Source organism: Equus przewalskii, chromosome 7 (genome assembly GCF_037783145.1).
Source record: "Equus przewalskii isolate Varuska chromosome 7, EquPr2, whole genome shotgun sequence".
In the NCBI taxonomy this organism is placed as follows: Eukaryota; Metazoa; Chordata; class Mammalia; order Perissodactyla; family Equidae; genus Equus; species Equus przewalskii.
Window position 1 is genome coordinate 57903379 of NC_091837.1, and position 16597 is coordinate 57919975.

General features: G+C 38.1%; 1 protein-coding gene across 2 annotated transcripts in view; it reads right to left on the reverse strand.

Annotated features, from left to right (window-relative positions):
• Positions 1-11108: 11108 nt before the first annotated feature.
• RPRD1A (regulation of nuclear pre-mRNA domain containing 1A) overlaps positions 11109-16597 on the reverse strand; it is an 86774-nt gene continuing 81285 nt past the window's right edge. For both annotated transcript variants that reach the window (XM_070627569.1, XM_070627567.1), the window contains one exon: positions 11109-14531. In XM_070627569.1, coding sequence (XP_070483670.1) covers positions 14382-14531 — 150 coding nt within the window. In that variant the 3' untranslated portion in view covers positions 11109-14381. The remainder of the gene's footprint in view (positions 14532-16597) is intronic.

Here is a 16597-nt window from a genome sequence, read left to right on the forward strand (position 1 = left end):
TTTATAGTTCTCAGAACGTACCATTTTCCTGCCAGCTTTGGGCCTTTGCACGTGGTTTTGGAGACTGCCCTCCACTTCAACCCCACGGCATTATGAGGGGCCACTCTTTTACCACAGTGCTGGTGATCCTATAGTTTCCTGTTTCTGCCTGTGAGCTCTTTGCAGGCCTGGGTGATCTCATTTCCTGTGCCCCCAGCACCTAGTTTCTTGCCCAGCACATAGCACAAGCTCTGCAAATAATCCTAAGCTACTACATTTAAATTTGAATTTCTTAGCCCACTTGTTCCACACTAAGTTTAGAACTAAGGTCCTTTCCAGCCACATGACTGAGAAGTGGATAAGAAGTAGTAAAAGTAGGAATTCCTAGGTGGGGAGTTGTTCACCTTATCTCAGTTGCAAATGAAGGACATGGATTCTTGACTTTCTTTTCTGTGAGAGAAGGGTCTTTGGGCATCTCTAGAGAGAATATTAAAATTATCGTGTGGACATAAAACTCTCAGTAGAAAACATAGGACTTTATTACCTTGGAGTAAGCAATGGTTTCTTAGATATAACACCAAAAGCACAAGCAACAAAAGAAAAAATAGATAAATTAGACTTCATCACAGTTAAAAACATATGTGCTTCAAATGAGGACACCGTCAAGAAAGTGAAAAGATAACCCACTGAATGGGAGAAAATATATGCAAATTGTGAATCTGTTAAGGGACCTATATCCATAATTATAAAGAATTCTTAAAATTCAATTCTAAAAAGACAAAACATGGACTAAGAATCTGAGCATACAGTTCTCCAAAGAAAATAAACAAATGGCCAACAAGCACATGAAAAGATGCTCAATATCTAACAGTCTTTAGGGAAATACAAATCAAAACAATGAGATACCACTTCATACCCACTAGCTTGGCTAAAATTACAAGGATAACAAGTGTCGGCAAGACTGTGGTAAAATTGGAACTTTCACACATTGCTCCTGGGATTGTAAAATCCGGCAACCACTTTGTAAGAGTTTGGCAGGTCCTCAAAAAGTTAAACATAGAGTCACCATAAAAATGGAAACAACCCAAATGTCCATCAACTGTTAAATGGATACATAAAACATGATATACCCATAGAGTGGAATATCATTCAGCCATAAAAGTGAATTACTGATACATGCTAGAACATGGGTGAACCTTGAAAACAGGTTAATTAAAAGACGCCAGATACAAAAGGCCACATATCTTATGATTCAGTTTATATGGAATAATAAATAATGGGAAGAATGAGGAGTAACTGCTAAGGAATATAGGGTTTTTTAGAGTGATGAAAATGTTCTGGAATTAGTAGCAGTGGTTCCACGACTCTTGAATATACTGAAAACCACTGAATTCTACACTTTTTTAAAAGGGTGAATTTCATGGGATGTGACTTGTCTCAGTAAAGCTCTTCTTAAAAAAATGAAAATAAACATTACCTAAAAAAACTAAAGTGTTGATACTTAGGTCTGAATGAAAATTATAGTCTTGTAAAGAGGCAGCAAATGTGCAGTGCAGGTCTCCTCTCACACGTGGGCCTGGTGAGGTCTGTGCTGTGTTCCTCCCAGGCTGAGCTCTGTGAGGGCTGTAAGCCCAGACGTAACTCAGCCAGAAAGCGTTCAGTATGCTTCTGTCTGTCCTGGGACTAAACTTACCAGTAAATATAAGTAGGAATTTTTCTGAATAAAAATCAATTTGCATATAATACTAGTTATTTGAAAAGAAAACCCCAATTTTTCTTTTAAAAAATATTATTACGGAGACAATTTTTCACAGACTACTAGTTTTAATTAAGTACAGTTTTTGTTTCCTATTTTGATGTTCAAATTGTTCCATCTTGGCCAATGAGAGCCCCTTTGAAGCTGGCTTCTTTATTCTTTCAACCGCATCAGAACTTTGAAAGCATCCTTGCTTTTTCGCAAAGAAAACTCCAGGACCATCTTCATTCTCTCAGCCCTAAGACATGGAAGAAGCCACTCTCCAAGAAACCCTGCTACTTTTGAACAGAAATTAGTAGTGACACAGAAGCAGAATGTTGGGGATACTTTTACTGGGGATAGTAATGGTATTGCTACACTAGGCCACTCCAGACGCAGAGCTGGAAAAGATAATTTCTTAAAAGTTCTGAGTTCTCATATTTAAAATTTAACTCAACATTACCAAATGCCTACTTGAACGTTTTAACCCTTCAATCAAATAATAGTATCTTTTATAATTTGATAAACCATAAAATTATTCTTTTAATTAAAATTCTTAATTCTGACTAAGAATTACTTGTTTTGGTGGCAGTACAGCCTACTGGGTAAGATTGTGGTCTTTGTGGTCCTGCCCTGCAGAACCTGGCTGTGCCATTTATTAACTGTGTAATCTTTGGCAAATTCTTAATTTCTCAGAGTCTGTTTCCTTATATGTAAAATGAGGATAATAGTACTTACCTGATAAAGATGCTGTGAGGACTCAATGAAATGGTACATGAAAAACACCTAGAAGAGTGAATGGCATATTGAAAGTCCTCAAGCAATTTGTGCTATTATCATAATTAATCAAAAATATGAATATCAACATCAACAATAAAACCACGAGATGAATAACAAGATCTAGCATTACCCTCTGTGGTGGTTGTCCTTTGAATGCATCTCACTAATGATGTAGGCAAATTGTTTTGAAGGTATTGATAAAAATTTTTCGTTGTGATTATATTGACAAAGACTCTTGACCAAGCTTTAGACAGGCTTCTCTGAGCCCTTTTTTCTACCAGGCCTTGTCCTTGGGCCCTGTCTTGGGCCTGCCTAGCCCAATTTTAGCAAGAATCCTGCTAGGGCGGTTTAGTGAGAATTCCCCGACCCTTGATATCTGATCACCCTGGCCTGTCTTCAGCAAGAATCCTGTTAAGTCAGTTTAGCAAGAATCCCCCTGCACTTGATGTCTCCTCTTAGTAATTTTCCATCCACTGACCCCCTTCACTCTGCTCCTTGGCTACAATTCCCCAGCTGTCTTTGACATATTTGGAGTTGAGCCCCGTCTCTCTCCCCTATTGGGATAGTCTTTATACCTATTGCAAAAGTCCTGAATAAAGTTTTCCTTACCCTTTTAACAAGTGTTAGAATAATTTTTTTCTTTAACAATATGAACGCTTGTCTGATATATCTTCAGTTTAGTTATTTAAGTTCATGTTCAGTTCAAGGCGGTATGGAGTTCTAGTAAGTGATAGACTCACTTTGGTGACTGTTTTCTTGAGGTGGTATGTAGGTACTGGAGGTTAAGGGAAGACTGATGTATGAATTCACTTTATGAAATGCAGAAAATCCAAGTGTTTGAGTCTCCAAAGTTACAGAAGGGGTCCTTCCAGCCTCACTTGGGTCTTCCTATATTGGCTCAATCCACAGTTGTAAGTCCAAGATTTATATACACAAGTTTCTCTGGCATAATTCCAAATCATCTTTTACTTTTCTCAAGGACAGAAACTGTAGCAACACTTTTAGAATCAACATATTCTTTTAAAAATTGAGCATCACCCAAGAACATTCTTCACAGAAATTGAACAAACAATCCTAAAATTCATATGGGGCAACAAAAGACCGCGAATTGCTAAAGCAATCCTGAGCAAGAAAAACAAAGCCGGCGGAATCACAATCCCCGATTTCAAAACATACTACAAAGCTACAGTGATCAAAACAGCATGGTACTGGTACAAAAACAGGTCCACAGATCAATGGAACAGAATTGAAAGCCCAGAGATAAAACCACACATCTATGGACAGCTAATCTTCGACAAAGGAGCAGAGGGCCTACAATGGAGAAAAGAAAGTCTCTTCAACAAATGGTGCTGGGAAAACTGGACAGCCACATGCAAAAGATTGAAAATTGACCATTCTTTTTCTCCACACACCAAAATAAACTCAAAATGGATCAAAGACCTAAAGATTAGGCCTGAGACAATAAGTCTTTTGGAAGAGAATATAGGCAGTACACTCTTTGACATCAGTTTCAAAAGAATCTTTTCAGACACTGTAACTCCTCAGTTGAGGGAAACAATAGAAAGAATAAACAAATGGGACTTCATCAGACTAAAGAGCTTCTTCAAGGCAAGGGAAAACAGGATTGAAACAAAAAAACAGCTCACTAATTGGGAAAAAATATTTACAAGCCACTTATCCGACAAAGGGTTAATCTCCATAATATACAAAGAACTCACACTGCTTAACAACAAAAAAACAAACAACCCGATCAAAAAATGGGCAGAGGACATGAACAGACATTTCTCAAAAGAAGATATGAATATGGCCAATAGACACATGAAAAGATGTTCATCATCGCTAATCATCAGGGAAATGCAAATCAAAACTACACTAAGATATCACCTTACCCCCGTTAGATTGGCAAAAACATCCAAAACCAAGAACGACAAATGTTGGAGGGGTTGTGGAGAAAGAGGAACCCTCATACACTGTTGGTGGGAATGCAAACTGGTACAGCCACTATGGAAAACAGTATGGAGATTTCTCAAAAAGTTAAAAATAGAAATACCCTATGACCCAGCCATCCCATTACTGGGTATCTATCCTAAGAACCTGATATCAGATATCTCAAGAGTCCGTTGCACCCCTATGTTCATTGCAGCATTATTTACAATAGCCAAGACGTGGAACCAGCCTACATGCCCAGAAACTAATGATTGGATAAAGAAGATGTGGTATATATACACAATGGAATATTACTCAGCCATAAAAAAAGACGAAATTGGCCCATTCACAACAATGTGGATGGACCTCGAGGGTATTATGTTAAGCGAAATAAGTCAGTCAGAGAAAGACGAACTCTATATGACTCCACTCATAGGTGGAAATTAGTATATTGAGAAGGAGATCTGATTGGTGGTTACCAGGGAAAAGGGGGGGTGGGGGGAGGGTACGGAGGGGGAAGTGGTGTACCCACAACATGACTAACAAAAATGTACAACTGAAATCTCACAAGGTTGTAATCTATCATAACATTAATAAAAAAAAAAAAAAAAAAAAAAAAAAAAAAAAAAAAAATTGAGCATCACAAAATGTTGGTTGTAAGTCTTGGGTACAATGATCAATTGGCATTAAGGTTTATAGTCAAAAGAGACTGTCCCTGAGCTAACATCTGTGTCAATCTTCCTCTATTTTGTATGTAGGATGCCATCTCAGCATGGCTTGATGAGTGGTGCCTAGGTCCGCACTCAGGATCCAAACCTACGAACCCTGGGCCGCCAAAGCAGAATGCGCAAACCACTATGCAACCAGGCTGGCCCCACCTACTTGCTTTTTAAAGAACATTTTCTCTTACTAACTTTAATATGCAATCACACATATGCATCAAATATAATTTACAATATTTAAAATGTCTTTGAGTCCTTGACTTTTAAAAATATAAAATATCCAGACATATCATTAGATCACATTCATTTCAGATTAGTTATTTCATCATTTCATTCTGAACTTTTAGGAAAAGATCACATAAAGCTCATGTAAAGGTTGGGTAGTGGTGTTAAGTACCCATGTTTTGGGTTTCTGTTTCAATGTTTTGGAATTACGTTTACAGTGTACACATCTATCTCCTTGTTAGTATTAGCTAACTATAGTACCAGCTATTTTTTTCCATATACCCTCAGGGAAACACCAGGTAGGATACCTGATATTTAAATATAATTGTATATGATTAATAAAAAGAGACAAATGGAAGTTTTTTGGTTTAAAATTTCCTTTAACTTTTTAATTTTGTGGCCAAAAGCAGGCCGCTTTTTTTTTTTTTTGAGGAAGATTAGCCCTGAACTAACATCTGCCGCTAATCCTCCTCTTTTTGTTGAGGAAGACTGGCCTTGAGCTAACATCCGTGCCCATCTTCCTCTACTTTATGTGTGGGATGCCTGCTACAGCATGGCTTGCCAAGAGGTGCCATGTCCGCACCCGGGATCCGAACCAGCACACCCAGGGCCACCGAAACAGAATGTGCGCACCCAACCGCTGCACCACCGGGCCAGCCCCAGGCCTATTTATTTACTAGTGACAATTTTATCTTTTTTTAAGGCAGTTTTATGTTGAACTCTCAAGTCAATATGAGTAATGCTTCTGAATTTTAAATATCTACTCAAACTTCTGCTGTTGTCTTGATCAAACCCCTGACTTTCTGACAACTGGAACATAAAGGAACAGTAGAGTGGCTGGCTGGCTCCAAACTTCTGTTTAAAAATATAACTGGGACTTTTGGATTTGGGGAGAGCACCCTCCACCAAGATTTCAGTAAGTGCTGTGTTTCCTATCGATTCAGTAAGAATTTCACTCTTCCCCTGAGCTGCAAGCATACGTCTAAGATGTACCATCTTGTCTAGGATGAAAGTCCTCATTAGAAAGAATGATTCACCCACAATATCACTGGCATGCCAATTCTATTCTAAAGAATTTCTAAACTTTTTAATCGTAGTAATATATGTGTATCAAATATGCTAGTATTCTCACTAGGCACTTTCTTGAAAACTACAGTACCTAAATTCACAGGAGAGAAAAACACTTGGACCAGTCACCCTCAGTTTTACATGGGGGAATTTGATAACCTCAGTGAACATGTGAGCCTTCAGGCTCACGTAGGAGGAGTTATTAACTTCAATAAAAGCAGGAAGATATATTCCAACTAGTCAGTACGTAGGTTAAGCTATGAATAGCACCCTCACTCAAGTCTTTTCTTAAAGATCCAGGTCTGAGAGAGACAGCCAAAGCTGGATGAGGGATGTTCCTCCAAGGAGAATTCGGATATTTTACTTCCGCTAGGACCTAGTTCTGGCTGTTGACTCAGACGCTTTACACAGCCAGAAATGGCATTCCTCAGATTGTGTGGTTAGACAAACTAGACAGTGCATTTACCCAACAGTAAATAGTTTTAGCAGCAAGAACAAGTGGCATGGTCCTTGGTCTACAATTAAGACAATCCGTCCCACTCTCCCTCTTCAAAGGCAGTCAATCCCAGTCATGGCAACAATATAGTGAAAAAATCAGACTGCTCATCATGTTTCATTTTTATCTGCTAGCGTCTTTATTTTACTGGTCCATACTCTAACAGTTGTTGCAACTGATTTCAGATATGGAGTCAGGTTTTATGAAACGAAACATGTTCTAGACATCACAGCATTTCCTACATGAACCGAATAAAAAACTACATCACCTTTTTAGCGACAGACAAGAAGAAGAAAAAAATATATGTATAAGTGGCTTGGGGTAGGGGAGAAGGGCAGGCAACAATTCTAAAGACAGCTTGTGGTGTTTGGCTCGAGCAGGACATGCTTGAAATCAGGCAACCACATTGTTCTTTAAAACCTCATCTTTTTTTCCAAGAGACCTACTGTAAACTTAGCCATGTTATTCAACATAAGTAAGATTTAATGCCTTCAGATTTCCATTGAGCAAAAAGTAAGTTTATATATACTATCTCATTTATCAGTATTGTTGAGACACAGGTAAAGAATACATCTTAAAATCTTTTTCATTGTTTATTCAACCCATGGTCAGTGGATCAGCCTTCAGAGCTGAGTTCAAATATCATTCATCTTTTCTATAAAGCTCTAATCAGCTATTCCCCACAGACATCAACCATTCTTTCCTCAATGTTCTATAACATTTTTTCACATGGCTAGTGTAGAACGTATGACATTGTAATATAGTATCTGTCTTCCACGTTAGATTCTGACTTCTATAAGGGCAGAGCTGTATCTTACTCATGTTTGAATTCTCTTGGCTTCTGGTATAGTAGCACCTGCCACATATTAAAGGCTCAACACATTCATTCAGAAACCTTAGAAACTACATGTGCTATATTAAATGGAAAAGAGGCATTTAGTTAGATATTATGTATCACTATTCATTGGGCTTCTGACAACTTAGGTTTATAAAATCTTGAAAAACTGAGGAAGAGTTTTGGCCTGGGTATTCTTGGGAAACTGCGAACTTTGAGAACATTCTCTGCCTACTGGTTACTTAAGTTCAGTTGGCATGATTCTTAAAACTGTAAAGAACTCATCAAACTTTCCACTGAGACAGATGCATGGAATTCAGATGTGAAATGAGTAATCCTAAAATTCATTTCACATTCCACTTTAGTTAGTGATCCATTTATCAAAAAGGCAGTAAAATATAGTTTCCATTTTTTTTTGTCATCCAACAAATTGGAACAGGAATTAAAATGGCTAGACCTGGTGGTATAATTATACCAAGGGCTAATGAGTCTTTTAAGTAAGGCAGATGATGGTCAGACCCCAGATTGCATTCCTGTTTCTCCTCTCTATCATCCTCGGAAGAATTACAAGAGGTGTGCTAGACAGAGAAATGAACTAAGAAAATATGGAGAAATTTGCCAGGGTGAAGAGAGTGGGGTTCATGAGTTGAAATAAGGCAGATGAAAAGCATTTCTTGGCTTGTCAGGAAAGTACATTTTTTTTTTTTTTTTTTTACAATTGCTTTTGTTGGACCAAGTCCTTTTACTCACTCTAAAGGTTTCCCATACGTGAGAAGAAATCTATCTGAGGTAAAGTTTTGGATGCCTAGGACAGGGGTGTGTAAGACAAACCTGCAACTTGAGTGTGCGTGACAATTACCTAGAGAGCTTGGTAAAAAGATATACTGCTGGTCCCCAACCTCAGATTTTCTGATTCAGTAGGTCTAGAGCCCAAGAATTTGCACTTCTAACAAGTTCTTAGCTGAGGCTAATACTGCTGGCCTATGGAACCACTGGCTTAGAAGAAATATGAAAGTAAGCTTTGGTAATTCTCGAAATTGTCAGTGTATTCCATTCCTACTAGATTGTAAACTCTTTGAGAGCAGACATGCAGTTGAATAATCTGTGTATCTCAAAAGATTTAACAACATGCCTTAAACAGTAGGTATTCATTAAATGTTGTCTAGAATATCCTGGTCAATAGTTCATCCTAACTCTATTTTGTTGATGTGAATACAAATAATTGCTTTGAAGAAAAAATGGAAATCAAAGCAAGAACTTGCACAAATATTTGTACACCCACGTTCATAGCAGTAACATTCACAGTAGCCAAAAGCTGGAAGCAATCCACGTCTATTGACAGATAAATGGATAAACAAAATGTGGTACAGCCATCCAAAGGAAAACTATTCAGCCTTAAAAAAGAGAGGAAATTGACACATGCTACAACATGGATGGACCTGGAAAACATTATGTTAAGTGAAATAAGCCAGTCACAAAAGGACACATATTTTATAATTCCACTTAGATGAGGTACCTAGAGAAGTCAAATTCAGAGAGACAGAGTAGAATGGTGGTTTTGAGGGGCTGGAGGAATAGGGAGCTATTGTTTAATGGGTAGAGTTTCAATTGGGGAAGATAAAGTTCTAAAGATGGATGGTGGTGATAGCTGCACAACAATGTTATCAGTGTCCTTAATGCCAGAGTACACTTCAAAATGGTGAATTTTACGTTATTATTTTACCTCTATAAAAGAAAAAGCTGAGTGTTAATATCTTATCGCAAGCCCCCATCCTTCAGTAGTGCTTTTAGCTAAGATGTTGGTTTTTAATTTATTTTTTTAAGGAAGATCAGCCCTGAACTAACATCTGCTGCCAATCCTCCTCTTTTCACTGAGGAAGACTGGCCCTAAGCTAACATGTGTGCCCATCTTCCTCTACTTTATATGTGGCACGCCTACCACAGCATGGCTTGCCAAGCGGTGCCATGTCCACACCTGGCATCCGAACCGGCGAACCCCTGGCCGCCTAAGCGGAACGTATGCACTTAACAGCTGCACCACCGGGCCAGCCTCAAGATGTTGCTTTTTAACTTGAATACTTGCATAATGTTATCATTTCACTGTAACTTGACATGTTACGCAAAATGTGGATTTGGTGATAGTGGAGCTGCTACAGATCGTATCAGTGTAACAGGCAGCATCATGTAGTGGTTAAAAAGCACAGGCTTGGAGCCAAACTTGGAGCTGGGTCTGAATCCTACTTTCACCATTTTTGTTCAGGGTAACACAGAATTTACACTGCCCCATATGTAAAACTGGAATAATCAGAGTATTGCAAAGGATAAGTGAAGTGCTTAGAACAGTTCCTGATGCACAGTAAGTACCATATATGTGCAAGCTACCATTATTTTATATTATAATTTGCATTGTAGGCCTTTGTTTCTCAAAGCGCAGTCCATGAATTACCTGCATCAGAATCACCTGGGTAGTTTGTTTAAAATGTCGATTTCTAGATCTATCCCAAATCTTCTGAAACGATCTCTGGATATAGGTTCCACTGTATACAACCTACTACTGCAAGGGGGGTAAAGTGGAATGGGAATGGGAAGCACCTGAATTCAGACAAAGTGACCAGAGGCCATCCAGGAATGGAGAACCAGGGGCACTGGCCAGAGGATACATCTCCCAAACTTTCTAGATGATAAATCACAGAATTTTCTGATTCAAAACGTGCCCTTTCTGCAAACGTCCCAAGTGAGTTTTATCAAAGAAGTTTGACAAACACTGCCCTAGAGATTCCCACAGATTTCTAGTATTCTCCAATTCTGCTTTAAATTCAAGGTGTGGCAAAAGGGCCTGTGCTCCAGGAAGGAGTTCAAGGTACCAAGTGAATCTGTTCACTCAGAAGCACTTAAGAACTACTGAACCGTAGGCCACAAAAGATGTGGTCTTGTTCTCTACCCATAAAGAACTTGCTATATAATGAACTGTAAAACTGATACTTTATCATCTTATTACCTGGAATTTTAAATTGTGAAGCAAGTCACAGACTTCAAAGTTGGTCTACAGCAGTCCCTAAACCCAGTGGCATCAGCATCACATTGCTGGAAATGTAAACTATCAGGTCTTAGCCCAGAAGCTCTGGGGTTGCGGCTCAGCAATTTGTAATTTAATAAGCCGTCCAGGTGACTGATGTTCTCTCAAGTTTGGAAACCACTGGCCAAATAAATGGAATCTCTTTCGGCACTTTCTCCAACATAACGTTGCTCAATACTTCCAGTACTTTGCTTCCCTCCCAGTCCATTAATCTCTCCCCTCCCCACCGCATAGCCAATTAATCAGTCATGAAAATAATCTACACATTTCAAAAAGAACATAAAACTTTATTAAGAACATCTCATATTGTCATCAGATACAGCCAAAGAAAGAGGGGTAAAGAAACAGGGAAACTTCATCTTCCCATGTGCTATTGCCACCTCAGAACAGACTTCGTGTGTGCATGGCTGGAATTACAGATGGCAACAAATGCTCTGTATAAATAAATTCTCTAAGTAACACAATGCTCCCTTTGTACACAGAGAACCGGGTTTACTCTTTAAAAAGCTTTGATATAGTGCAACAACTACGAAACAAGACTACATCTGTAGGAGCTGTTTCTTAATAGAATACAAAGCAGTTCAGTAGCTTTATGTTATTTCATATAAATTTTTAGAATGGAAAATTCAGAAAGGACCTTCTAACTTTCCCAATTAATTTGAACTTTTGAGTTTTTAGATTTCTCAGAACAAGTTCAAAAACTACAGTATAACAGATGATTTGCTCATCTACAGTGACAATGACAAACTAGTTTTGTTCTTTTAATTCTGCAAATCAAGGTGGCCAGGTCATCCCAGCTTTCACTGATTCTGAAGGAGTTCTTATAGAAAGACGCTGATTCAGAGAGCACGTGAGAAGGGGTACCAAAATAGCTGCATCTGGACTAGTTCTCCTAGAGGGGAGGTGGCCTATCGAGCACAGCCCATCTTCTCAGACTCCCAGGTTCCCCCATGTGGTTCTTTTATTTACTGTAGTGGCAGAAGGAATAGAGGGAACACCAGAGAATCTGTTCAAATTGCCCTGTCAGACAGCTCTCTGCACTGTTTGTGGAGAAACGAGTGATGACATCCATTCAAACTACAGTACCCCTGCTACAAGTGTGGTGACACGCTTTTCTCTGGAGGGGCCAGGCCAAATCTAACCCCATTCTTGAGAAAATGTAGTCTACCTTTTAGAAAGGAAGACTTTACTGCTAAGGCTTACCATGTTAACTATCATAAGGCTGAAAACATAACTTCTAAACCAGACCATAGCATTTGTGTTTACAGTTAGTGAATTAACCAACAAGTGAAGGTTTGTGGAGGATTGGTCAAAAGGTGGCATGGGGGGTAGGATTCAGGTTGAGTACTATCACTTATCACAAATCGCATCAAGCTCTTTTAAAAAAATAATGCACTTTTATCATAAATATTTAGAGCAGATACTGTCATTAAAATCAATATCTAAGTCAGAAGTCTGTCTTAAATGGTGAAAATATTTCAACAAACTTCTAGTAGATTTCAAATCTTCCCAGGAGTACACAGTTATAAATTAGTTTTAAATGGAAAAAAATATATTTTGAATGGATAAATCACCACTTTAACAGATCATAAATAAGGTCAAGATGTTGAAAATAAATATACAAATTTTTGCTTTCACTTTAACAACAAAAACTAATATGGTATACTTTTATAACAGGTATAACCAAGTTTTTATAATTGTGCATTTGTTACCCACCCCCCCCACCCCCCCACCACCATGCTGAATCTTTTCCTTACATATCCTACACCTAGGGACAGAGGTACACAAGACAGACACCCCATGTGTGACTCTGGCTGCTGTACACCATATCCTTAATTAGAGTGACGTTACAAATGCTGGTTAGGATCTACTATTAGTAATTTGTCAACCACTTTACAAGTTAATTACATTCATGATTAAGTGGATTAGGTCCCCACGTGAGCTTTCTGTGGTAGTGTTCACAGGGAACCTAACTGCTATTGTTTCTGTGAGAAAATGTGCCCGAGTCCCAGAAGTTGACTAAAAAATTTTGGCATATAAACCATATACGGATGGGGACTACTTATATGCGTGTCTGTTTTGGAGAAAGGTCAAATTGTTAAAAGAACTGTTTCCAGAACTAGTGACTATTAAAAATAAATATTTGCCTTCTCCTTCACATATAAATTCGTTTTAACTATAATCTCTACTACTGAGAAAGACTGAAGCCATTCAGACTAGTGAGACATAATTGGCTTGTGGAATTTAAAAGGTGTTTTATTGACTATCTAATTTGAATCTGCTTACAATGAAAAGAAAAATGTCTAATATGTAAAGTAATGAATGGAAAAAATGTTTATCCTAAGTCATTATTGAGTACAAATCCACAGCTTAACAATGTGATTGAAAAAGAAAGCAGGAGAGCATGCAACTGCTCTAACACACAGGGTTAGAAATAAAAGGCAAAAGTACATTTGTTTTGGTAATTCTAAATATACAAATATAGTATTTACCAGATCTACCCTGTAGTGTAGCATTGCTTAATTTCCAAATATACAGTCATTCAAAAACCTTAAGGAAACATTAGAAATGTTCCACACTACTTTACTGAACATTAATGAATATTGTGTTCTTGAGATATTAGAGCTAAAAATACTATTGTTTTAAAGTTAAATGGCTAAAGGAATAATAAAAGTATCATTTTATGTTTCTTTTAATCCCATAGATGGCTTTATGTTAAAGGGAACAATTATGTTAAAAGGAGACTGATTTGACAAATGGAAATCAGTTCCAGAATCAGAACTGTCCTCTTGGTAGGATGTCAAAATTTATACTATCTCCAAAAGCATTTTCATATTAATCTACTCAAATAATTCTAAAGTTAATCAAGGGGGCCCCTATTTAACACTCCTTTTATTCTACACTGGCAGTTGGAATGGAACCCATATAGTGCTACTGCGAAAAAAGTTGTCTAGGCTATGATCTGACCCTTAAAATGACATTTATGTTTAGTGTTAAATTACTCACCTCTAGGGAATAAGGAATCAAAGACATTGAGAGGCACAAAACTGATATTTTGGTTGGGGAGAAGGGTGAAGATTAAGTTGAAACATTTAGTCCCTTCTACAATCAAGTCCTAACTATACCATAATAAAGTCTCAAACACCTCCTGATTAGTTCTTACCCTTTAGGAATTACATACTATATGGTGATTAGATACTGAAGAAAATAAAGAAAAACATTTGAAAATACATGAAGAAATAGAAACATGGAATTTCTCACAAGGCCCTGGATCAAAAAAATTTACAAAAAGATCTTTTGAAAATAATCACTATATGTGAGCTTATTAATACAGAGAGATCATCACTTTGTTTAAACTAAGTCAATGTTAACTTACCAATAAAATAGTAAACAAACCAACAATTTAAACAATTTTATAAATTACTTGTTTCCTTTGTTAGTGTCACTCTCAACAATATACAAAAATAACGCTACAGGACTATCCACCTAACGTGTCTCCATCTCTTGCAAAGTCCTGGGCCCCAGAAAGAGACTGGTCATCAATCTTCACTGTAGATGTCCCCCGCAAAGGGCAGGTGCATGTGGCTGCCAGTGACATTGGGCAATCGAGATAAGTCTGGCAGGCTCTGGATCCGGGACCTGAGTTCTTTGCGCACCAGGGAAACTCTGGCTAACTTGCGCTTGTATTCCTGTAACATCAAACCACTTTCATTAGCATTCTGGGAGTGCAGAGAAGAGTGATCTAGCTAATGCTCTGCAGAAAATCTAGTACTATACTCAGTTATTGCTGAATAAAAAAGATGATCACAATGTGAGCTTTAGGATCAAAAGAGAGACTTTGGAAATAGACAACTAGGTAAATTCTATTGTTATGACAAGCCACAATCTTAAGCTGTTGTTTCACACCTGTAAAAAGAAGACTAGTGTATTAATACACTTAACCTCAGCATAGAAGATTTTCAGGTGTCCTTGAGCTTGGATAAGAAAAATTACACATTTATTTTCACAAACCTAAACTGAAATTTAGCATTTATCCTATTGTAAATGTTGGCAACAAACCACAGGAGTATTATCAAGACCTGGGCGTTTGTCTCTAATAGAAACCAGTTGCTTTAATATTACATTATAGTTTTTTACAGCTATCTTGAAATATTGTTTACATTTATCGCTACTTTGAAATTATGGTAGTTATTAGACCAACCACTAAATGTTATTTAAAGTGTCAATAAAGAATAATACTTTACTGCACAAATTTTATTATTTTATTTTATTATTTCAATAACTGTACTTTAATATAACTTGTTTCCTTTGTAATGCTATGTATTTTATTTCCTACATTTAAAATATTTAAAATATTTAACTTGAGAAGGGGTGCAAGGCTTCAGCAGACCACCGAAGGATTCCAATGGCACAAAAAGATTAGGACACCTGCCACAGCAGCCCGAGAAGTCAGAGACCAGTCAGGATCAAGTTTGGCTTAGAGGGAAACAGCCCATTCTCTCTAGTGGAAACATCTTCTTTTAACTGGTTTCCAGACTTCCACACGGGAAGAGAAGATCCTTCCATACTCAACTACCAAATTGAGGTGCGATGTAAAGGGGGGGAACCTAGAAAATGGGTGTTCTTCCTTCTAGAAAGAATAGAACATTTTCCCTCCCTCTGCCCAAGGCTGATCTCACAAAGAAAGCAGAGCCGGTGAGTGAAGCTTTCATTTTGAATAGAAGGCCTGTCCACAAACAGCCCTTTTTTAGTGTTTCTCAACTCTGACTACACATTAGAATCACCTAGGAAATTTTTGAAAAAACTCAGATTTTTCAAGAGAACTCCAGCCCCACTACATATCAATTAAATGTGAAGCTCTGGAAGTGGGTCCAGAGCTTGTGAATTCTGTAAAAGCTGCCAAAAGCATGTTAATACACAGCCAGAATTGTGAGTCACTTCTCTCCAGTTTTTCTGCCTAAAGTGAAATCAACCAGTGAGATTTCTTTGTATTACTGAGTCTCTTCTTTTAAGGAATAACTACACCTGGGGCAAGGGATTTGTCAGAATTACTATATCCCAACACCTGGGGCAAGGGATTTGTCAGAATTACTATATCCCAATTACTAAGGGAATGGGGGAGAAGAGGATTCTGAAGCGCGGAGAACTGGGAACACCGGCAAGGAAAGCAGGCAAAGCTGAAAGCTGAGGAAGCTCAAGGGAGGCTCTGGTCACATGAGAGACATTCATTCTTGCCATGTCTATATGTCCCTGCATTTCTAATCTATCAGGAAGATCAAGGTGGAGTAAAATAGAGTTTAACAGGGATCTATAATCTCAAGGTGTGATTTTTCCTTTTCCCTTTTCCCCTTCACCAGTGACACAGAATGGAACATCAGGTAGGTTTCAGCAGAGTAGCTCAGAGTGGTATATAAAGGAGAAGCACCAGGGTATTTCACATGCTAGATGCATACTTCTCGGTGGGATCTCGTTAGACGTCTCCACATTTAGCATGTTTCTTCGTCAGAACACTGGTATGGAGGCAAACACGGATCTCCATCTGTCCCACTGTTCTTCGCTGAATAATTCTTGAATAAGTAATACCTAAAGCACTCTGGGGTCAGCCTGCTATGTTTAGATGCTGTTCAAAAATGCTCAGAAGTAACTGCTCTCTGTTCCTCTTGAGGTCAGCGGTTTTGAGAAATGTCATATGCGCATGTAGTGGTCATTACTGCCCACCCTATTTTCTAGAATCCAGATAAGCTGTTCTTCAATT